The 24,734-nt window shown below is 39.9% G+C and overlaps 1 protein-coding gene across 1 annotated transcript in view; it reads left to right on the top strand.

Annotated features, from left to right (window-relative positions):
* Positions 1-24,734, top strand: part of LOC124711320 (activating signal cointegrator 1 complex subunit 3) — a 253,343-nt gene that overhangs the window by 17,214 nt on the left and 211,395 nt on the right. The window contains exons 3-5 of the mRNA XM_047241338.1: positions 3,088-3,239; positions 17,774-18,079; positions 22,726-22,863. Of these exons, the coding sequence (XP_047097294.1) occupies positions 3,088-3,239; positions 17,774-18,079; positions 22,726-22,863 (596 nt within the window). The remainder of the gene's footprint in view (positions 1-3,087; positions 3,240-17,773; positions 18,080-22,725; positions 22,864-24,734) is intronic.

The following is a 24,734-nucleotide window of genomic DNA, read 5'->3' on the forward strand; positions in this document are numbered from 1 at the left end:
TGCACTGGCCACTATATTTTAGATTAGATTAGATTCAGTTTTCATTCCATAGACCAAAAAAAAAATTGAGACAATTCTCATGGGTGTGGAACATGTCAGAAAGTATACCATAAAAACATAAAACATTTGAATATAATGCTTACTACCCTGATCATTTGTCAGGAGATTGTTGAAATAGGTGAATATAATGGGGTAAACTGGAACGGGTTATATTTATAGAGTTAACACATTGTCAGAATGAAACATTGTTATGCACTATTCATAAATTTATCATACATAAAATACCTAATCTTGACTGTTGTGACCAAGTGCTGTCAAAACTGAAATCTAACAGATATTTGTTACTTAAGCTGGCTTAATAGCCTCTATTAAGGTATTCATCTATGGAGTAGGAGGAGTTGCCTATCAAAAATTCTTTCAAACACTGTTTAAACTGTGCTTTATCTGAAATCAATCTTTTTTGACAGAAAAAGTTTATATTTATACAGTGAATCAAAGACACCACTTGTGGTATGGATGAGTAGTATATCAGCCGTAAAGTAATAAATGTAGAAAGTAGATATAAGATGTAACAGTTGTAGTATGCAAAATATTTTGTAAATGTAATTATTGTCCATATTATTATGTATGATGATTGTAAGAACCATCATTGTGCTGGTACCATGTGAAGAAAATATAAACTGTAGTCATCTAATGGTGCATTTCATGATGTCAAATTTCATTAGACTCAGTAGCAAAACTCCTGATTTACAATGCTAATTGCGTGTATATTCTGGATGCTGTATCTTCATATGAGCATTTATTTTATCAGTGTCACAAGTAGTACCTTCCCCAGAAAACTTTGATGCATACTAATTGTAGCCTTTACAGTGCCTATTCTTTGTTATGAAGTGTGTCATTAATTTATAAATACAGTTGGGAAGCAAAAGGAATTGAGTCCATGTTTTGGTGAGTAGTGTGATCATCTTCTGACATAAAGGTTCCAGATTTTTGCAGATGTAAATATGAGGCTATGTCCTACATGCAGTGATGAGGATGCAAAACTATTATAACCATTTTAGAATACAATAGATCACATTTCAAGTATTTCTTTTCTTTTTCTTTCCTGAATGGGTTGCTTAGGATTGTGTGGAATCAACACTTCTTTCATGGGCCCTGAATGAGTGTGCTTCAGTTTCTCTGTTGTTCAGTCTTTCTCTCTCCTTCATTGAAACCCCATGTTATGTCACATTAAGTCCGCAGCTTCTGGTCTAGTGGCTAGCATTGCTGCCTCTGGATCACAGAGTCCCAGGTTCGATTCCTGGGCGGGTTGGGGATATTCTCTGCCCGGGGACTGGGTGATTATGTTGTCTCCATCATTTCATCATCATCATCTTCTTCTTCTTCTTCTTCTTCTTCTTTAGTGATAGTGCTGTGTAAAAAATTGGACTGTGTAAAAATTGCGATTTTGTATGGGCGCTGATGATCATGCAATTGAGCGCACCACAAACCAGTCATCATCATCAACATCATGTCACTTCACTGATTGCATCATGGTTCTGTCAAGCCAGTCCTAATTCCTTAAGGTTCAAAAATGGCTCTGAGCACCATGGGACTTAACATCAATGGTCATCAGTCCCCTAGAACTTAGAACTACTTAAACCTAACTAACCTAAGGACATCACACAACACCCAGTCATCATGAGGCAGAGAAAATCCCTGACCCCGCCGGGAATCGAACCCGGGCGTGGGAAGCGAGAACGCTACCGCACGACCACGAGCTGCGGACTAATTCCTTAAGGTCTTGTACTCTTATACTCTCATGGTACCAGTCAGATCTAGTAATAGTATTTTTCCAAGAAGGTGTGAATCAGTTTGGCTAACCTTTTAGGATCGACTCTTTCTAGATGCCCCAGTAGTTGGATTTTTCGCTTATCCATTGTAAATGTGATTTTTAGGGATTTTTCTGTGGATTTCTGCATTAGGTATTATGTGATGTCCTAAAAATTTTCTCTTAATTTTATGTTTTTTTTACTTCTAATTAGTGCCTTAATGTTTTGTGTTGAAGAGCAAGTGTCTCTGATACATAGAGTGCTTCTGGTGTGATCACTGCTGTGTAGTGCCAGATTTTACAGTTATAGGTAAGGCACTTTTTGTTAACTGAAATGTAGTTTTTGTTTTCTGAAGCCTGGAGTCTATGGCCTTCTTTTCATTGCAGTTTTCAGCGATTCTTAACCTAAGTATTTAAATTCTTTAACTCATATTTTTTTGGTTTTGCCAGTTTTAAGCTCACCCAGTGCTGTTTTGGGTTCGGTAATGAATTTCTTCTTTTTTTCACATGGAGTTTGCAGTCCAATTTCCCCTTTTCGTACTTGCAGTATAGGAAGACTTCAAGTCTCATGATGTGTGTGAGAGAATGTTGCATGATCTTGCTGATATTTGTGTAACAATGAACTGGGTGTGACCCTAGTCTGTTTCACAGGCCTTTTCCATGAGATATGCGGACTTTAAAAACTAATCAAGATTTTTTTTTTCTCCAAAGAAACCTGTACATTTTTAATGTGATACAGGAAACAGATCTCTGTGGAACAAAAAGGAAACTGATAAGCTTGGTGTTGTGAAATAAATAAGATCTTTCCAAAACACAGATGAATGATCCCACTTCTTGTTGAAATTTATGAATTCTATTTGACACTTCTGATCAGAAACAAAATGTTTCAACAATACATATTTGTAAAATAAGTATTCACTAGTATTTAATGCAGGAAGACTGAAGATTGGTACATCTTTTGCTAAGCATTTAATGACAAAGTTTTGAACAAGTTCTGGAGCTTATGAAAGAATATTGACAATCTTCATTGATTCGTGACATAGTTCAGAATTGGGTTAAACCGTACAATTTTACTCCATAATGAGAACTTTCATGATGCTGTTAATTGGCTGCCACATAGTTCACAACATGTCCAACGTGGTTTTTTGTCCCATTGTCGTTATATTTAACTCCTATAACCCGGCCAAGTTACCCACATGATGTGCTTCACTGTCTGCTAGGACACCAACATGATACCACTTTCTGTAAATTTGTTTGTTTACTGTGTTTTTATACAGGTGGTGACCAAAGCAAAGAAATTGTAGACGAAGCAGCTGCTTTCTTACTTCACCTCTTCTTAAATGAAAGGATAGTAACTCAGAAACATCTAGCTGTATTGCGACAATCATTTGGATTTGTCACACCGGGACTGGCCGATAAGGCATTCGAGGTATGTCGCAGAGAGAAGTTGCACTTGAAAGAGTGTGTGTTCATTAATTACATGTTTGAATTATGTATTAGGTTAAAAGAAACAGTGATGAAAAAGTGATTAAATTTTCCAAGAGATGAATAAGCTGACCACTACTTTTCTTCATATTGCACAACTTCCATTAGCACCAGTAAGCAAGCATAAATATAGATGCAGGCAGTATTCTTAGCTTTTGGGACAGAAGGTCCTTTCTTCAGGGCAGCAAAGAGGAAATGAAGAACAACCAGTACTCCGGCAGCAGCTGAGCTGTACTGCTGCTTGGCATTAGCAGGTAGATAGAGTGGTACAGCCTGGCATGGGAGGTGAAAAGGAAGATGTGATGAGCATGTACTTACCAATTGACTGGTGCCTGTTGTTATTGACAGATAGAGGGCACGTCACATCTAACGTAGCCTTCTACAGTTGTCAAGTTAAAGACATTTTCGCAGTATGTCTTCAGTGGCTCGTAAGAATGAAAAGTCAAATGAAGAGACAAAATGTATATTTCACTTTGTTTCTTAAACATTCTTTTCTGATTATTTAAATAAATTTATTCTTGTTTTCACAGTGTTACATGATACATAATGTTCCAGTACATTCAGTTGTAACTTATTCCGAATCATAACAAAATACGCTGGATTGTTACATTCTCTCTCCTTTATTATTATTATTATTATTATTATTATTATTAATTTATTTATTTTGTTTGATTTCAAAAGCACTATGATGTCAAGACAAAAGTGTGGCCTGATACAAGGAGAAACATTTATGGGTCAGAATGTGTTTGGCCAAACTGAACAAAGAGGAGATCGTGGGTTTGATGCAAGGATGAAGTTTGGAAAGAGAGTGTTCCGTGGCAACAAGGCCATTGGGTTGAGAAATCCTGATGTGCAGGGACACAGCATTTACAGAGACAATCAGAGTGTTTAATGGTAATGTGACTGAAACTGGTGAGGTGATGGAGGAACTGATTAATGTCTTGGGTATTAAGTGCGGGGGAGAGGCAGGAAGTGCAAGTGAGGTGAAGCACTAAATTGAAGTGTATCACTAGTTATATGAGAAGTGTTAAAAACTAAGTATGTTCAGTCGTATCAAATTCAAGCTTTCGTACTATTTTGTAACCTGTAAATGGCCAGCAGCAAATAAATCCTGTATATGCAGACTGTAAACTTACTTGTTCCAAACCATTTCAAGAAAAGTTGTGCAAGTAATCTGTGAAACTAGCTAACTAACCAACCAGCTAGCTAGCAGGCAGTTGGTTCGAGGTATTGTTAAGCCATAGCAGAGGAATCATTGTGTGTCAGAGTTGCAACCAGCAATAGTATGATGACCGGTAAGGAGACAGATGGAGTTTGTTTGTGGGATCTTGGGAGCTGGTAACAAGTGAGTTTATGGGGGCTGCTGGTTGGAAAAGGGAGGTAGACTCAGGTGAGGGACCTTATATTTTGAGTAGTTGTTGTAGATGCTGCTCAACTTCTGCAGGGGAAATGATAGGTAAGGTTTGTAATTGAAGGCATCTGAAAGTAGTCTTTACACTCTCAGTAACGAAGTGCAGTGATTTGTGACTGTTGTGGTAAAGCCCTTGCAAATGAGAAGAATGACACGCTCATGATTAATTTTTAGATCATGAGTGGTTGAAACTCATGCCGTGTTTCTCATGAGCTGGTAGGCCTTCAATGCAGCTGCCTAGTAAAGAAAATGTGTGCATACAAAATAGCAGAACAGATATACAGTTGCAGTGAATACTTCTTTGTGGACAGAATTCAGTATGTCATTCTTAATGGAAAGGCAGTGCCACAAGCAAAGGTAGTGTCTGATGTATTTAGAATCGCTGGTGCTCATGGTGCATATAAATGAACAGCTGGGTAACATCCACATTCACATCGATGTGGGTGTGACACCATTAGAAACTTGTTACGAAATGCAGAGAGACTTGAAGATGATTGATGTCTGGTTCAAGAAATGGCAGCTAACTTTGAACACAAATAAATGTAATGTAATGTTCATCAATAGGTGAAAGGACCTGATACTGTTTGACTGCACAAACAGTAATCAATTACTCAGATCAGTCATGACCTTCAAGTGTCCTGTGGTTTTTGTCCAGAGTAATTGAAAGTGGGATGACAACATACACCTAGTCATACTGAAGACAGATGTCAGACTCAGAATTATCGGAAGAATACTAAAAAGAAGTGTAATCTACACTCGAAAGGGATCACTTACAATATCCTCATTTGATCAATTATTGAGTATTTTTTGTTGGTCTGCAGCCCTTACTGAGCTGCACAGTTCCTCCTGGGTTGCTTTAGTTGGAGTAAGAATGTCACAGAAATGTTCAACAGAATGCAGTAGGAGATGTTACAAGAAGTACGTTACACACATCCCAAGAGCCCATTGTCCAGAGCAGGCCAAGAAACATACCACTTCTTTCAACATACATCTCGCATAATGACCACGATGCTGAAATTAGGGAAAGTGTTGTTCATACAGATAGGTGCTGACAGTCTTTCTCCCCATGTACCATGCCTAAATGTAATAGGAAGGAGGAAAATAATACTGGTGCACAATGCAGTCCCTGCCACCCACTGTTCGGTATCTCACAGATTACAGTTGTATATACAGTTGGAGGTGTGGAACAGCTGTTCTTTCCATAGCTGCAGCGTTGATTCATTAGGAAGGAAGTTGAAGCTAGGTGGAAAACCAGAATTTCCTTTTAAATTTGCTATGGAATGAGAGGATAGGCGGGGGAGTGGGAAGAAAGCACCAGGCTTGGAGCAAGCTTGAAACAAGTGAAGACATGGCTCAGTTTGTGCTGTGGACTAGCTATAGCAGAGAATGGTTCCACTGAAGGGACAGTGTAAAGAAAAGTAGATCTTTTACAAATACAGCATGTTTAAAATTGAGTTTTGGGTTGTTTGTGAGGCCTTCTGAGACAACTGATAATTCTGCAGGGATGTGGTTTTTAAAGACAGGCCACATTAGTGAAACTTCCTGGCAGATTAAAACCATGTGCCGGACCGAGACTCGAACTCGGGACCTTTGCCTTCGTGGGCAAATGCTCTACCAACTGAGCTACCAAAGCACGACTCACAGCTTTACTTCTGCCAGTACCTCGTCTCACAGTAGTGTTGGGAGTCAAAAGAGAATATTCATAAGCAGTGGCTTCTATGTGAGACAGAGTCAGGCAGCTAAGCAGGGTCTGGTAGCATTGAGATGTTGACAGAGTTTGTTGGGACTGATGGGTTCCATGGTGGTTGGTGGGTACGATACTCCCAGCGGGTAGTAAGACAGTGTTTGCTGATGCAATGTTATAATGCCAAGTTCTTTAAGCAGTATACCAAGTTCCAGATAGGAGTATGTGGGAGTAAGTGCTGTTTTTAAATAAGTTATATCAGTAGACATTGAAAAGAAAATTATGGGAAACAATGCGAAATCCGGGATGGAATAAAACAATATGTAACTGGATAGATTGCTGCTCACCACATAGAGAAGGCAGTAAGTGGCAGGCGGGTGCATTGAAAGAAAACTGCTTGATATTAGCAGCTGCTGGACTAATGTAAGTCATTTTTCTAATGCAGACAAAACACACATTCAGACATTTTTGTCAACATCTGATGAAAGACTCAGTCTGATAGCTGATAACATGAGGTGTCCTCGTTCCCGTGTACCCGTCTGCCTTTCATTGCCTCCACTGCAGTGAGTAGCATTCTGTACTATTACATATATATTATAACAATGTAGTTATAGAACCTCTGTGGGCTTTATTCTATTTAGAACAACTAAAGACAGTGACTGGATGTACAGGGAAGTAAATTAACAGGAGAGCAAAAAATATCCAAGCTGCTTTTTTGTAAACTTTGCTAAGTTTTCAAAACTAAGCTTCTGATACGTGTGTAACAGAAAGTGTACAGTCAGAATGTATTAAGGCAGTGGGCATCTAAACTAAACTCCATCAAGACAAGTCTTGGAAGACCCAACAGTACTTACTGTCTGCCGTGTCATCCTGAGCATGTAGGTGTCACTGGATGCGGATATGGAGGGGCAAGTGGTCAGCATGCCGCTCTCCTGGCCGTATGACAGTTTATGAGACTGGAGTCGCTACTTCTCAATCGAGTAGCTTCTCAATTTGCCTCACAAGGGCTGAGTCACCCCACTTGACAACAGTGCTTGGCAGACCCATCCAACTTTTGGCGAAGCCTGACAGCACTTAACTTTGATGACGGGAACTGGTGTTACCACTGCGGCAAGTCTGTTGGGCAATGGACATCTGTTTCTAATGAGAAAACTATGCAGAAATTGAGAGTTTCTCAGCAAACAGTGGACACACACATTGGCAATTAGTAGGAGATGCATGAAAGAAATGACAAATGGATCAGGATACGTACTGCAGGGGAAAACTTACAGCCATGATGAAAATGATACGCAGATGGGTGAGACATGGATGGAGGATGGGCTTAGGAAATTATTTGGTGCAGTCCAAATGGAAGGTTGCTGAATGAAACTGGAATGCACGCTGGAGTGACATGGATTCGTATGGCTGAAGGCCGTACTGTGTGGAGTAATCTGGAAAAGGTCTTTATCGAGCAAAAGAAGTCATCTAATGGCTGATGGCAGTTCAGCTAGACTGTGAGAGTTTGTCTCACCTGGTGGAAGTAGAATGAGCAAGGGTTGATGTGACTGTCTGCCAGGTAATATATGATAAAGGAGGGATAAGAGATTAAAAAAAAAAAAAACATAATACCAAAATATGTGATGCTGAAGTCAAGAAGTACTACACAAGTAGCCAAGAAAGCTGTTCACATTGCAGAGAGGACGTGGGTGAATGAAGAAGTGAAAAGTGGTATGTGGTGCATGATAATGTTTGTTTACATTTGAAAGTTGTTCACGTGACTATTACGTCACTCCTACACCTTTGTGAATTCAACGTATTTGATAAAGCAGTCCGAGAAGTGTCACTTGCCATAACAAATCTGATGTTCCTCCAACAGAAAGCTAAAATCGAACACTCATTTCAACTGAAATGATCCCCAATAACCACTAAACACCAACAGTTTGCAGAACATGTCATTAACCTATCAAATCTAAATTTGTCTTCTGAAGAATTCCTAATTTTAAATGAGAGAATTACATTCGCTTCGAAATACAATATTTCCAAAAAAACAGCTAGACATATTGAAATTTGATCTTGGATATTCTTTGTCAGGCGATGCGTGTACGAAAAATTTTGTAGCTCATGAACTAAAAACTGTAAATACAGATATGTTCAACACTAGTTGTAGGGAGCAAAAAAATTTGTGCGCATTGAAAAAAAACTACCTTCTCAAGATGTGATTGCCACCTAGGGTGACGAGGGAAACATATTAGTGTTACATAATAAGTATGAATATATTGAAAAAGTGTTCACATTCCTCAACCCTGAAGAGTTTCCACAGTTACCTAACAATCCCATAATGAAATATACTATAGAAGTGAAGAACTTTATTAAAATCTCAAGTCCATATTTACTGATAGTGATGCCAAATACCTCACAAACATGAATCCAGTAGCACCCAGGATATACAGGTTACCTCAGCTTCACAAAGATGATGTTCCAATAAGACCTGTAGTGTAATAAGTTTCAGCACTTGTCATAAATTAGCAAAAGAGTTAGATTCAGTAATTAAAATAAAAGCTAAATTTCAACCATACTTTATAGTAGCTAAATCACTTGCATTAGTAACAAAACTAAAAGATTTACCCATTTCACCTAGTGCAAAACAAGTCATTAGTAGCTTATTGTCTAGTATTGCTTTTGCAAAGACAATGGAAATTTTAACATAATGGTTGCATAAACCCAGAACAAATACAGTGGAGACAGAAGATATATGGATGGCAACATGCTTAAAGTAAACTTAATTCCAGTTCCAACTGTCTCTGTACAGGGGTCCCCATAAAGTCCCTTATTGGCTGAAATGTTTATGGATAATTTTGAGCAAACATTTTTAGATAAAGAGCTGTAAGTTCTAAAATACAATATTGGACTAGGTATTTGGATGTTGTACTGTGGTTGTGGATAGATACCGCCAGACAAATATTTTTTTTAACATTTGAATTCACACTACAGTAAAATTAAGTTAACAATGTTGTTGGGTGGAGACTCTATCAACTTTTTAGACCTCACCATTGAAGTCAGCAACCAACAGCATTTATTTAAGACATACAGGTAAGTAACTTCAACAGACACAGTATTGCCAGCCAGTTCCCAGCATCTCGTAACACACAAACATGCAGCCTTCCACTCCATGGTGCACCACCTGTAAGCCAAACCAAGTCAGATTTTGGAAATTAATTGAAAATAGTTAAAGTATGCATACAGTAATGGTATTGCACTGATTGACAATATACTCAGCTAAAAGAAGAGACAGAGGATAACTGCTCTCCTTTATCCACACCATACAGCACAAAACCACACTGATAACAAATGGGCCCCCATGTTATATGCAGGTAGGACTTCACAGGGTCTTGCCAGGAAACTAAAATCCTGGAAATACGCGCTACTGAGAATACTGTTGCACACCTGTTCAACACTATTGCACACCTGTTCAACAGTAAATATAAGATTCCACTGTTAGAACAGAATGGAATATAAGAATCTTCTGAAATCTGTGTGGCAAATTTTCTGTAGGTCAGTCAGATAGGGCTATAACTACTAAACTGATTCAGCATGAAAGAAGCTGAAGGCTGAGAAAGAAAGATTCCACCTTTGCTGAACATGCTCTGAATGAATGTCATTGGCCATTAATAAACACCACTCAAAGAATCTTGTCCTGGTGCTTAATGAATAAACATAATTCCACTACTCATCCTTATTGAAATAGCAGCCAGTTATTATTCCTCTCACCATTAGCTAATAAGCTTGTTATAACTCTTCCACACCCACCTTCCTTAGAAATTTTTCTTCCCCAACCTTTATTCGGTCCGTTTGTTCCATTCACCAGTTTTTCATATGACATAGTAGCCTGTCCCATTTTTCACTTGTAAAACATTTGTTATATTTGAATATACGGTGATATAAGATTTATTTGTTCAGTGTCTCTATAGGTATTACATCATGCTTGTGTTTTGTATCAATATAGTCATAAGATGTCACATATTCCTGTATAGTATTCTTTGCACAGCTATGAATTCCCACTGAAGCTGTGTGGACTATCCGTTTAGCATTAAGTCGTCTGACGAAGGCCTAAGAAGCTGAAAGCCAGTTCATAATGAACTAATAACTGTTGTTGTGGAACATTAATACTTTGTAGTCAAGTTATTAATAAAAAAAGTCAATAATGGAATACAGTTTTAGAAAGAATTAATCAATGTAATATTAAATAGCTAAGTAATTCAAATCAGTAGTAGAGGAAAAAGGACAATGTAAAGTTGTACACTGTAAAAAAGAAGCAAAAGAGATCACAACACGTGCTTGAGAAATTGGACTGGAGGAGATTTGATACAGTCAGAGTTGGCAGGTTGTGCTACAGGTATGTTATGTAGTTGTGTTGACTGGACAGTATATTGTATAAAAGGAGAAGATAAACAGAATGGAAAGGTAGAGGAGAAACAGAATCCCAGATTGAAACCCCTGGCGTGCCTGAGATAGCAAGGTTTTGCAGTTTGGAGAATCAGCTGTTAAAACAGAAAGTGTTAAGATTGTGCAGCACTGACTGCCATGCGTGTAGGTAACATTTGAGGAATAGAGTAGAAGAAATAATGAGGAACATTGAGTCCTAGACAAGAAAAGGAAGACAGCAACAAAGGGCAAGACAGATGTAAAATGTAAACTTTCATATCTAGAAGTGTCACACTTAGCAAAATATCCCAGTCTATTACACGGTGTTCGGTTGAATTTCTTCCTGAAACCCAATGTTTCAGCACTGTCTGCAAAGGGCATTTTAAAGGGGTTGTAACTTTTTCGTAGGTCCAGTGCACACCTTGGCGCTCTACTGACAGGTATAAAATTCCATTCTGTGTGCTTGCACATAGAAGTGTGAAGTTGCTTTTTGAAAATTTGTGTGCAATTGGTCATTGCCAGTTGCTATTGTTTACTGTTGGTGTCACCCCATGGTGGAAGAGTGGTACATATCTTATTCAGCATGGGATTCCAGATAACATTTAGTTTCACACCCCCCTCCTTCTGGTTAAAAATGTTGTGGCGTATAGCAAACTCTATAGAGTTTTTCATATTACTCGCTTGTGACTGCTGTAATAGAGTCTTTTCAAATTGAATCAGTTGGTCTTCTAGCTGCAAAACATGTTCCACAACAACTGTTATGTCTGTTTCTCCCCTTCTACAGTTGCTGTTGCGGTCTAATTGTCATTTTTCAACACCCCCTTTTTTTAGTAGTAATATTGGTATCGTTGTACATGTCTCCACAATCGCAGTTCCTGCTGTATCCAGCAGTTTACAGGCATGTTTGGCCAACTCTGGGTTTTCTGCATCTTCCACATGGATTTGTAGATCACAGTGGTGCTCTGTTTTGTTCTAGATCTTTCCTTGCACTCAGTAACATCTTTAATGAACAGCAGGAAACCTTGGATGTTGCAGTCATTTGTACATCACCATGCTCTTTTTCTGTTCTCTTTTTGTAGACATCTTAATGCTCTTACTATCTCAGTGGACAAATATCCATTCCTGAGCAATGTGTTTTACATCATCTTGCTTTCACTGTGTGTGGTGATTTTAATTCTGTTGTAGGTAATGGTCTGTAGGCATTTTTGGTGTGTTTGCAGTATACAGTGAGCCAGCCGCTGTGGCCGAGCTGTTCTAGACGCTTCAGTCCAGAACCGCGCTGCTGCTACAGTCGCAGGTTCGAATCCTGCCTCGGGCATGGGTGTGTGTGATGTCCGTATGCTAGTTAGGTTTAAGTAGTTCTAAGTCTAGGGGACTGATGACCTCAGATGTTAAGTGCCATAGTGCTTAGAGCCATTTGAACCATTTTGCAGAATACTGTGTGGCACAAGCTTCTTCATCAAGGAAATGTAATCTGCCATCTACCTCTTCCTCCATAGTGAATTGAAGCCTCAGGTTAAACTAATCAAGATGTTAATGAAAATGACCTTGTTCCTCTTTGCCACTTCTCCACTACACAGATGTTACTAGCCACATAAAGAAACCATGTACCTGATTTTTTTTTCTTGGCAGTTCCTAATACCTGTTTCTCTCTTTTTTTAAAAAAGAGGGGTGGGGGAGATATAGAGATAAAGATAGATGCTGTAACTGGGCTTAAGGGGCTTTCCACATCGATGTCACTCGTCTGTTCAGAAGACTCATTGTTGCTGCAGAGTATATGATTGAGACACAATATTTAAAACAGTTCTGCAACATTGGAAGGAAAAACCTGATCCAGCTGTTCCAACATATCATTAACTGGATCCACTGTAAACAATACACCACATCAAAACTGGCTAATATGTCCTCCAGCTAAACCACGATGCCATATAATTTATTGATGAAATGTGCCAAATTCTTGCTGTAAGAGTCTAATTGACCCACAAACAGTCATAACAGTGTTGCTGAGCGTTGGTAATCAGGTGAGAAATGGTAGTGCTTACTATAGGCCTCAGCCAATCATTTTCTTTTTCATTTTTTGGTTACCCAAGAGTCTGAGTGTTAGCGCAACTGAATTGAACAAACATTTCTGAGTGCTCTGCTCAATTGATGATTTTATTAACCATGTAACAGTTCTAAGAACTTTGTCAGTGAGCTCCTTATTAAGCTTCTGACATTTATGCAGATCTGATAACTTTAGTCTTATTGTGATTGTCACCCACATCACAACTACTGTTCCATTTCTCTTATCAGTGGGGAGTATGGAAATACTACCACCCTCATTCAGGTGTTTTGTAGCATTCCTCTCACCCACAGTTAGATTACTTTTTAGAGGCTCCATGTGAGCTAATAGTCTTATGCTTCTACAGGGTGTTACAAAAAAGGTACGGCCAAACTTTCAGGAAACATTCCTCACACCCAAACAAAGAAAATATGTTATGTGGACATGTCTGGAAACGCTTACTTTCCATGTTAGAGCCCATTTTATTACTTCTCTTCAAATCACATTAATCATGGAATGAAAACACACAGCAACAGAACGTACCAGCGTGACTTCAAATACTTTGTTACAGTAAATGTTCAAAATGTTCTCCGTTAGCGAGGATACATGCATCCACACTCCGTCGCATGGAATCCCTGATGTGCTGATGCAGCCCTGGAGAATGGCATATTGTATCCACAATACGAGCACAAAGAGTCTCTACATTTGGTACCGGGGTTGCGTAGACAAGAGCTTTCAAATGCCCCCATAAATGAAAGTCAAGAGGGTTGAGGTCAGGAGGGCGTGGAGGCCATGGAATTGGTCTGCCTCTACCAATCCATCGGTCACCGAATCTGTTGTTGAGAAGCATACAAAATCTTCGACCGAAATGTGCAGGAGCTCCATCACGCATGAACCACATGTTGTGTCGTACTTGTAAAGGCACATGTTCTAGCAGCACAGGTAGAGTATCCCGTATGAAATCATGATAACGTGCTCCATTGAGCATAGGTGGAAGAACATGGGGCCCAATCAAGACATCACCAACAATGCCTGCCCAAACGTTCACAGAAAATCTGTGTTGATGACGTGATTGCACAATTGCGTGCGGATTCTCCTCAGCCCACACATGTTGATTGTAAAAATTTACTATTTGATCACATTGGAATGAAGCCTCATCCGTAAAGAGAACATTTGCACTGAAAGGAGGATTGACGCATTGTTGGATGAACCATTTGCAGAAGTGTACCCATGGAGGCCAATCAGCTGCTGATAGTGCCTGTCATAGGCTGGAATGTTCCGTGCTCCCTAAGACGCCGATCAATTGCTTTGAACGTCTTCCTGTTGGGACACCTTCGTTCTGGAAATCTGTCTCGATACAAACGTACCGCGCCACGGCTATTGCCCCGTGCTAATCCATACATCAAATGGGCATCTGCCAACTCCGCATTTGTAAACATTGCACTGACTGCAAAACCACGTTCGTGATGAACACTAACCTGTTGATGCTACGTACTGATGTGCTTGATGCTAGTACTGTAGAGCAATGAGTCGCATGTCAACCCAAGCACCGAAGTCAACATTACCTTCCTTCAATTGGGCCAACTGGCGGTGAATCGAGGAAGTACAGTACATACTGACAAAACTAAAATGAGCTCTAACATGGAAATTAAGTGTTTCGGGACACATGTCCACATAACATCGTTTCTTTATTTGTGTGTGAGGAATGTTTCCTGAAAGTTTGGCCGTACCTTTTTGTAACACCCTGTATATGTATATGTATTCCTTCACATTGTGAGTGCCTTTTTTCATGCTGACTGTGATTTCCTCCGTGGGCACAACTTGAAGGCTAATAACAAAATTTATACCCTGTTATCAGTTTATTTAAACTTTCATTATTAGGCGGTGAGAGATCTGTGCTTGCACAAGGATGGAAATTTTGCCATTAGTCCATGAGTAGTTTACTTACTCCATCTTTGTCTGAACCACAATGCAGGTTGAATATTTTACTTACACTTATTAAGTGTGCAGATTTCAGAGTTGTCGCAGATTATAATTTGTAGCCAAAAGTACAAATAGCTATATCTGCGCTGTTAAGAGATTCATGAGAAAAATCACTTGAGGTGGAGAAAAAAAAAAGTATATGGGATCACTCAAAACTTTGTGTCACTAGAAAAGCGACTTAAACCAAATCCTAGTAAAAGAAACATTTGTTTTTTTCCATTTTCACATCGAACAATCCTCGAGGAAGCTGACACCTCCAGTTGAAGTACGATATGGGAACACTGAGGTAGCACAACTTACATTTGAGTTACCCTAATCAGAGCTCTAACTTCACAGGAACTTTGTTCTGAGACTGAGTTGAAGATCAGTGGTTGAAATAAATACTTCAAAAGTTGACTGGCATGGCTTCGGGAGTCAGAGCATAATTTGTGAAAACTGCAGGTGTGACTGTCATTTTTCTGCTGGCAAGTATGCTAGCATAGTGTGGTGTAAATTGGCACATACCAAGAAACTGGTCTATGCCCAAAATGAAATGCAACAGATTGATACCTGGCTGCTTACAACACCCATGACTGAGAAACTGAGGATGAAGGACAACAGGCTGATTCAATATGAAACTTCCTGGCAGATTAAAACTGTGTGCCCGACCGAGACTCGAACTCGGGACCTTTGCCTTTCGCGGGCAAGTGCTCTACCAACTGAGCTACCGAAGCACGACTCACGCCCAGTACTCACAGCGTTACTTCTGCCAGTACCTCGTCTCCTACCTTCCAAACTTTACAGAAGCTCTCCTGCGAACCTTGCAGAACTAGCACTCCTGGAAGAAAGGATATTGCGAAGACACGGCTTAGCCACAGCCTGGGGGATGTTTCCAGAATGAGATTTTCACTCTGCAGCGGAGTGTGCGCTGATATGAAACTTCCTGGCAGATTAAAACTGTGTGCCCGACCGAGACTCGAACTCGGGACCTTTGCCTTTCGCGGGCAAGTGCTCTACCAATTGAGCTACCGAAGCACGACTCACGCCAGGTACTCACAGCTTTACTTCTGCCAGTACCTCGTCTCCTACCTTCCAAACTTTACAGGAGAGCTTCTGTAAAGTTTGGAAGGTAGGAGACGAGGTACTGGCAGAAGTAAAGCTGTGAGTACCTGGCGTGAGTCGTGCTTCGGTAGCTCAGTTGGTAGAGCACTTGCCCGCGAAAGGCAAAGGTCCCGAGTTCGAGTCTCGGTCGGGCACACAGTTTTAATCTGCCAGGAAGTTTCATATCAGCGCACACTCCGCTGCAGAGTGAAAATCTCATTCTGGAGGCTGATTCAATGTTTCTAGGTTTCAGAAATGCAGTGGACACCATACTGCAGACTGTTAAAAACATTATGTGTTTACAGAATAGGCTCCCAGGTAAGTAACTGGCTCAAATACTTCATAAGTAATAGAACCCAGTATGTTGTCCTCAGTGGTGAGAGTTCATCTGAGACAGGGGTATCATCAGGAGTGCCCCAGGGAAGTGTGATAGGACCATTGTTATTTTCTGTATACATAAATGATCTGGCAGACAGGATGGGCAGCAATCTGTGGTTATTCACTATTGATGCTGTGGTGTACAGGAAGGTGTCCAAGATAAGTGACTGTAGGTTGATACAAAATGACCTAGATAATATTTCTAGTTTGTGTGATGAATGTCAGCTGGCTCTTAATGTAAAAAAATGTTAATTAATTTGGAGGAGTATAAAAAACAGACCCATAATGTTCAGATACAGCATTAGTAGTGTTCTACTTCACACAGTCATATCGTCTAAATATTTCGGCGTAACATTGCAAATTGATATGAAATGGAACGAGCATGTGAGGACTTGTAGGGAAGGTGAATGGTAGACTTTGGTTTATTGGGAGAAATTTAGGAAAGTGTGGTTCATCAGTAAAGGAGACCGCATATAGGACACTAGTGCAACATATTCTTGAGGAGTATGGCTCCAGTGTTTTGTGGCTCCGCACCAGGGTGGATTGAAAGAAGATGTCAAAGCAATTCAAAGGTGAGCTGCTAGATTTCTTACCAGTAAGTTCGATAAGCAGCAAAGTGTTACAGATATGCTTTGGTAGCTCAAGTGGGAATCCCTGGAAGGAAGAAGACATTCATTTAGGACTACTGAGGAAGTTTTGAGAACCGACATTTAAAGCTGACTGCAGAATGCTCCAATTGCCGCCAACATACATTTCACGTAAGGACCACGAAGATAAGATAGCGCGCGTGAGGAGGCAAATAGACAGTTGTTTTTCCCTTGCTCTTCTGTGTGTGGAACAGGAAAGGAAGCATCTAGCTGTGGTACAGGGTACCCTCCGTCACGCACCATAGTGTGACTTGTGGAGTATGTATATAGATGTAGAAACTTTGTCATTGCATTCACACTAATCAACAAGGGAAATGGCAGCCTACGAGGAGAGGGAAGAGCCAAACTACCCGCTTCTGTAAGACACCCACTTCATGGTATACAAATGGCCTTTCCATGAGTTGAGTGCAGCAACAGTATTATTAGAACTTCTACCACCTTTGAGAGACGAGCCACTTCCCAGATAGAGAAAACCCCCACTGAATCCCATGAACAGAAGAGCTCTCGGCTGGATCTGAGGAGAGTTGAACCACTTGGAAATCTCCTACTTGACTTGGGGCTTTTTGTTGCTAGTTACAACAAAACTGTGTACAGCTTGGGTTCCCTAGATCTTGCAAGTATGGTCTCACACAGATTATTACATGCTGTCCTCAATGCCCAGAGGGGAGCTTATATTGGTGGAGCCCAGTGGAGTGGACTTGAACCATTTCTTGGCTAAAATGGTGTAGAGCTTCAACTTCTGGTCGTTTATTAGTGTTTAGTTGCTGCTGCTGCTGCTGATAATAATGATGATGATGATGATGATGTATAAAGAACTTATACATATTGCATTTTTTTAATTTTTTGATTCCAGTGTGTGAAGAAGATTCGCCAGGAATTGCCGGATGACTTACCAGACTACCTGTCGTATGATGGCGGTGGGACCAGTCGTAAGCGAACCCGCCCCGCTTATGTAGTGCTTCCAAAGTTACCTGAACTGAACATCTACCTCCCAGACACAAGCTCACTTGCGGATCTCACTCCATCTGTCGGGGCTAAAGCACTTCCTGCTGGTTTCAGCATGGGATATGAAGCTGTCAAGGCTCTGCACAGCAGTGCTGTTAATGGGGCGGATACGAGCCCCCAGACCAATAGGAAGTTTGCTTCAAAAAACGCCAAGGTAAGTACGGCAGCCTAACACTCTGGATTTACTTGCATAATTTAACTCTCTGAGATGTATGGTGTAGCCGCGAATGATACAAAACTCACCTATAGTTTATATGTGGTTCATGACAAAAAATAGGATGAGATAACCTACATATTTTTCCTGACCTACTTGGGTAACAGAGTGGAGTGCACACTCACGTACATTGTCGCAGGGGTTTAATTCCACTAGCCTATCTAGCATAGCAGGAAAATAAGGGTATTTATCCATCAAAGTGTGGCTAGAATCTTCCCTAATGATAATATCAATTATGGTTGATTTGCAGTAAACATTTGTGACTGCTAGTTTGTTATCTAGCTGTGAAACTTGAGTTTCTACTGGTCTATAAAATGTGCAAACAAATTTTGGGAAATCGGTTCCGTGATGTCTTCTACAGCCACTGATATTTCATGAGGTTCACAATTTGTTATTTTCAAGGCACAAAGACAACAAAACACACACACACACACACACACACACACACACACACACATCGTAGTCATTGGAAACAGTAGTGGCACAACCAGAGATGACCAACATCAGAAGCTGTTGATAGTGAATTACCTATGCTTGCGATAGCGTTAACTCTGACCTTCAGTTGTTTGACATGGGGGGAGGGGGGGGGGGGGGGGTAGAGAGAGAGTAGAACTCTAAGCAGCATTTAAGCAGAAACTTTAATCTCTATTTACATGACAATTTGCTAATTAATTGCAACCATCTCCTTAATATCACTTTACTCATTAATTGATGTACCTTCCAGAATCTCTGTGTTCTTATATTCCATAGGATGGCCGGTGACAAGGCATTGTTCTGTGAGTAGCAGATTTGCTCGGCTGTTGTAAGTGTATATGGCATTTATGCTCAGTACACTGGTCCTCCACAGTCCTGATAGTTTGACCAAGGTATGACTTGTCCCAGCTTCAAGGTAAACAGTATGCAAACAAATATAATCCTCTGCAGACCCTAAAAGGCCCCTAATGTTTGACGGTAGTCAAAAAACACTTTTCACATTGTCCACAGAATACAACCAATCCTGTTGGAAATGCTACCTGCAGGACGCAAAGTTAGAAGTTGGATTTGAGGAGTGGGTTGAGTTGATTTGGTGGTAGAGACCAAACAGTGAGGTCATTGGTCTCATTGGATTAGGGAAGGATGGGGAAGGAAGTCGGCCATGCCCTTTCAAAGGAACCATCCCAGCATTTGCCTTAAGCGATTTAGGGAAATCAAGGAAAACCTAAATCATTATTTTCATTACTCACCCATTCCGTGGTTGGCCAGTAGTGCAATGCATATCTTATCTGTCTTTCGCTATAACCAATTTGGCGAAAGGTGGCTTCAAGGAAGCTAATTCAGCTGACTAACTTCCAGTATCTGAGATGGCATTGGCAGTATGAACCAAGGTACACAATACCCTTCACATTCAGCCTGGTAGTGACAAATATCAGCCATTGGATACAAATCAATGAGAGTTGGTTCCCCAATGTACTGTCAACCTTTCTCCTGACCAATACATCAAGAAAAGGAAGGCAGCCATCCTTTCCAGCCTTCATTGTAAGGGAATGTTTGGTGATTTGAATTCAGATGTTTTAAAAAGAGTTTAATTTCTCACTTCCATGAGCCTAAACAACAGAAGTAGCATCTACATATCTGAAAGGTGGTGGTGGTGGGGGGGAAGCCCACACGCAGGTTTAATGCATCTGACTCCAAGGCATGTGCTTCAAAATCTTCCATAAACAAATTGGAAATAATTGGTGACGAAGGGCTCCCCCTCACATACCCCTCTGTCTGTTTATAGAACTGGTCATTAAATAAAAAGGAAGTGGAAGTCAACACATGTGAAAATATGTTTGTTAATTTAACACCAGATCTAACCTCAGTTAACCATATAAAACCAGAAGAGTAATATGAGTGAAGAGTGAGACCACATCAGAACTCAACTAAAATAACAGAATCATTGAAATGCAGTCCTTGTAATCGATGTCCTCTCAGATGCTATTATATTACTCCTGGACAAACGTACCTCAGCCAGCACACAGTGTGCTTCTCTCCTAACCTCCTCAGCATCATAAGGAGGTAGCTTAAAAACAGCCTGTTCGACACAACTTTAAAAAAACTGGCAAATGCTTGGGTGTCATTGCAAAGCCCAAACCTTCCCTACCACAGATAAACCTTTGTCATCCAAGATTACTTCTGTATCCCTACGAAATAGATCACAGAACGTCAAGATGTTGTAGTACACTCTGGTCCACAGAAAAATTGAAACTTTGCTGATTTCCTGGCAGTTACAGAGCAAAATTCCCAGCCAGACTGTGAGGAAAGAGCACCATCCAGCCACTCCCAACAAAATGCTGAACTTTTCAGAGCTATCATTAAGTAAGCCAAAACAACTCCTGGGTCACAGAATCCAACTGGTGGCATTTATAATACATTCTTTAATGGACAATAGGTAAAAGAGTGCATGTAATTAATGACAGGAGAATTAATATGATGTACAATTTTGGCCAATGTTGGAACAACACAATGCTCAGACAACTAGCAGGAATGCTGCCAGGTCACACCATCTTTATTGAAATGTCAAGATAAGTAAATAGTTCATTTTTCTCTATCTCAGTGGTGAGCTTTATATGTGGCTGCAAGATATTAATGTTAATGGACTCGTGGATTTCATCTTCATTGCCTTTTAAATAAAACAAAAATATCGACCATTTATCAACAGCATACAAACTTTTTTTTTTTAAATTTCAGGATAGAAACTGCAGAATTTATTTTCGATGATCTTCTTGGAGACCGTTACTCTAAAGTAATAAAGTGTCTTGAAATTGCATTTCTAATTGAGTGTTCTATTAGTTTTTGTGCGTGCACATGTGTTCTTGTATGTTTGTTTTGTCTAATTCGGAAGAAGGCCTTTGGTCGAAAGCTTACTTATTGGTCAGTCTTTTTGGTGTGCATATCTGCAACTCAACATGGCTATATGGTGAATAGCAGTCTATCCCTTTCATAATATTGTAATTATTCCATCCTGGATTTTCCATCATTTGTTTTGTTTTATAAACCAGTTTTCAGCTGTTATACCATCGTCGAGCTTGAAAATAACCAACTTAGATACCCTGTAGAGACACTATTTTAAAATCTTTGGACCCACAAAAATTTCAAAGCCACAAATGTCTTCTTATCTGATGATGGCATAACAGCTGGAAACCAGTTTGCAAAGCAATTAAATACTGTAGAATACTACACCAGTGTTGTGTGTTTTTTGTTCATAATTAATTTGAAACATTGCAGAAAGTGGTGCTGAAAATAAGGTTGCCTTTAGCATTACCTTTTTGATAATACATTGTAACTAAGGAGGTGGGTCTGGCATTTCAAAAGGACAAAGTGATTGATAAAAATTTGTTTGGTAATATATTTAGTTGAACTAAAGTGGTCTTGCAGTAGTGTTCTTCCTTCCCGCGCACGGGGTCCCAAGTTCGATTCCCGGCGGGGTCAGGGATTTTCTCTGCCTCGAGATGACTGGGTGTTGTTGTGTTGTCTTCATCATCATCATCATCATCGTTCATCCCCATTAAGGTTGTAGGAAGGCAATGGCAAACCACCTCCGCTAGGACCTTGCCTGGTATAGCGGTGCGGTTCTCCCGCATCGTCCCCTACGTTCCTCGGAGTATAGGACATCATCATCATCATCATCATCATCATCATCATCAAGAGTTATTTATGAAAACATAATCTGTATTAACATTACTGCATTGGATTTGATGTGTTTCCTTTACTTCTTTTCTTTCTTAATCCCCTCTCAAAACAAATATTTATCCAATTATGCATAATATTCATTTACAACAGAAATAACCTCCTTTACCCAACAAGAATTCCTATCCTTGAAGCTGCTTTGCAGGTATAAAGAGCAGCAAAAATCTTTCCATGAGGTTGTGCACCAACATGCGTTGTTTGGATGCACTTGTTTCCAAGCTACTCCTGACTGCATCTACTTCAACACACTATGCCAACTGTCTAATGATGTTTTGAAATAAGAGCCAGTCATTATTTTGCAATTTTCCAGATAGTCAATCAAGAGTATAGCATCTTCCCCCCCCCCCTCCCCCCCCCCCCCCCCACACACACACACACACACACACACACACACACACACACACACACACACACACAGAGAGAGAGAGAGAGAGAGAGAGAGAGAGAGAGAGAGAGAGAGAGACTGTGAACTGTCTGTGTGGATGCTAATTTTGTATCCATGACACAAAACTAAATTCACACACTTAGTATTTTTGATCTGAAGTCAACAAACATGCCACTCATTCCATACAAGCTTCTTCAATCCTCAGTCAGTCCTCGAATTTTTTCTGTCTCTCATCACTTCTTTCACCTCTGGCAATGATCTGTCAGTATGAACAAGTCAGGCTAACCATGGTTTGTAGTCCACATTAAACAGTAGGTCCCTCTCTAACTGACCAGTTGTCAGATCTCATCTGCTTTGTGCTTTTAGCTTTTATAATTCTTGTTTACTGATAGTATCATTGCTGTAGTTACTAACACAAGGAGGTAACTTAAATATTATTATTTTATCTTTTCTATGGGACTGAGCTGTATATTTACTGCTATTAATTTTTCAGTACGGTGTGTCGTGGTTGGAAGAGCAGGTAAAGAAGTATGAAGGCAAGGTTGTCTCAGCCTTTTCGACACAGGAACTGTGTGACACAATTTTAATGATGCTGAAGTCTACACGTAGCAACGAGGAGCTTCAGAATGAGGTATAGTGCTTTTTCAGCTAAACATTTCATTGATCATCCTATACTTTCATAGCATTATAGTTTTATAAATAGCTTACACAAGTTGTAGATTTTTTTTATTGTAAAAAAAAAAAAAAATAGTTCTTGCAGTTGATAAAGAGCTGTGGCTCCATCCAGGGTCATGTATTGTGCCTAGTGAGTAACATTAAATTGTAAACAAATGACATTAGCACTTCATTGGTGTGTATACCTGACCAGGATTCAAATGATGTCTTCTGTGGACAGCATGCTACAAATTACATCTTACAAACACAACTCCAGTTTTAACTTTCACACACTATACCACAACACACTGTACACATTGCATAGAGTAGGACATGTATGAAGTGACATGTGACGCATATGTCTCACGGAGTATAAATTTTTGGAGGCATGGTTTGTTTAAAAACATGTTTATGTTTCTTCTAGGTATAGAAGTTGTCGGATGGAGATTGCAAAATATTTGTACACTTACACAGCTACGATTAGCCATAGCATTTTGCGTAGTTTTCTTTCCCTTCTGTATGACATTTCAATACTATCTTTATTTCTTTGGCACACCATTAGTTCTATACTACTCAGTTTTCATTGGAAAACATTTGTTGAAGATTGAATGGAATGTATGTTTGAACAAGTGAATCAGCTATTGTATCTTACTTAAAAAGAAGGTTATTTAGCATCTCCTAGACTGTAGTTGCCATTGGTTTTGACAAATTGCAGGTTCTGGTTTATCTCGTGTAACAGGAATTTGGACCATTCACAATTTTACAGTGTGCCTTATAGCCTGCAGGTGATTGGCCTTTTCCCATCCCCAAACAGTATTAGCATCAGATTCCATACTGTGTGTGTGTGTGTGTGTGTGTGTGTGTGTGTGTGTGTGTGTGTGTGTGTGTTTTGTTTGAAGAAATTTGGTAAATATAGTGTGCTACTGCAGAAGCTGAACTATCAATTCTTCGAGTACCCACATAGCATAAACTCACCTTGCAGTGTCGCAGATGCCAGTTCAGAAGTGTCGCCTGAGAGGTCTCCCATTTGTGCTGTTGTGATACTTTGATACAACCATTTCCATCACTGTTACTTATTAATGTTGTTGTTTTGTACCCTCAAAACTTTTTTTAATTGCACTTCCATGCTGTACTTACCACTCAACATCTGTTGCATGTTCTTTCAGTCAATATAGTTACCGTATTTACTCATAAGCCGCACCTGAAAAATGAGACTCGAAATCAAGGGCAAAAAATTTTCCCGAATCCAAGCCACACCTGAAATTTGAGACTCGAAATTCAAGGGGAGAGAAAACTTTTAAGCCGCACCTCCAAATCAACAAAGTTGGTCCATTGTCATACGAGACACAGTTTAGGTCGGATGAATGACGATACAGCTACTGTAGTTTGGTTCGAGTCGTAAGCTTAGCAGTTAAGCTTTACCAGGTAGCCACTGCTATGCTTCAGGCGCTCTGTCCATATTTATACGGGCACCCTTCCTTTTTCATGTGCTTTGTCTGGTTTGAATTGATTGCTTATTTTTCTTTCATCTGATAAGTGCCGTTCTCTTTGTTATAGGTGTTTATGTCACTCTAAGCTGAAAATGCATTACTGTACTGTGTCATGCATTGTTTGACACGTTCTGATAATGAGTGTTTACGACCTGTCGTCGCTCGCGGCATGGCTAGCGTTTGTGTGCGCTACCACCGCTTACAATAAAAAGAGGTATTGTCTCATTGGCAAAACAATGGAAAGAGACTGCCTATTGTTGTTACTTCCACTGCTGCTTTTTTTTATAAAGGTCAACAAGAACCAAATAATGGACTGCGTATGATAGAAGATGTTCTGAACGAGAGTTTAGAAAAAAAA

This window comes from Schistocerca piceifrons, chromosome 8 (assembly GCF_021461385.2).
Source record: "Schistocerca piceifrons isolate TAMUIC-IGC-003096 chromosome 8, iqSchPice1.1, whole genome shotgun sequence".
In the NCBI taxonomy this organism is placed as follows: Eukaryota; Metazoa; Arthropoda; class Insecta; order Orthoptera; family Acrididae; genus Schistocerca; species Schistocerca piceifrons.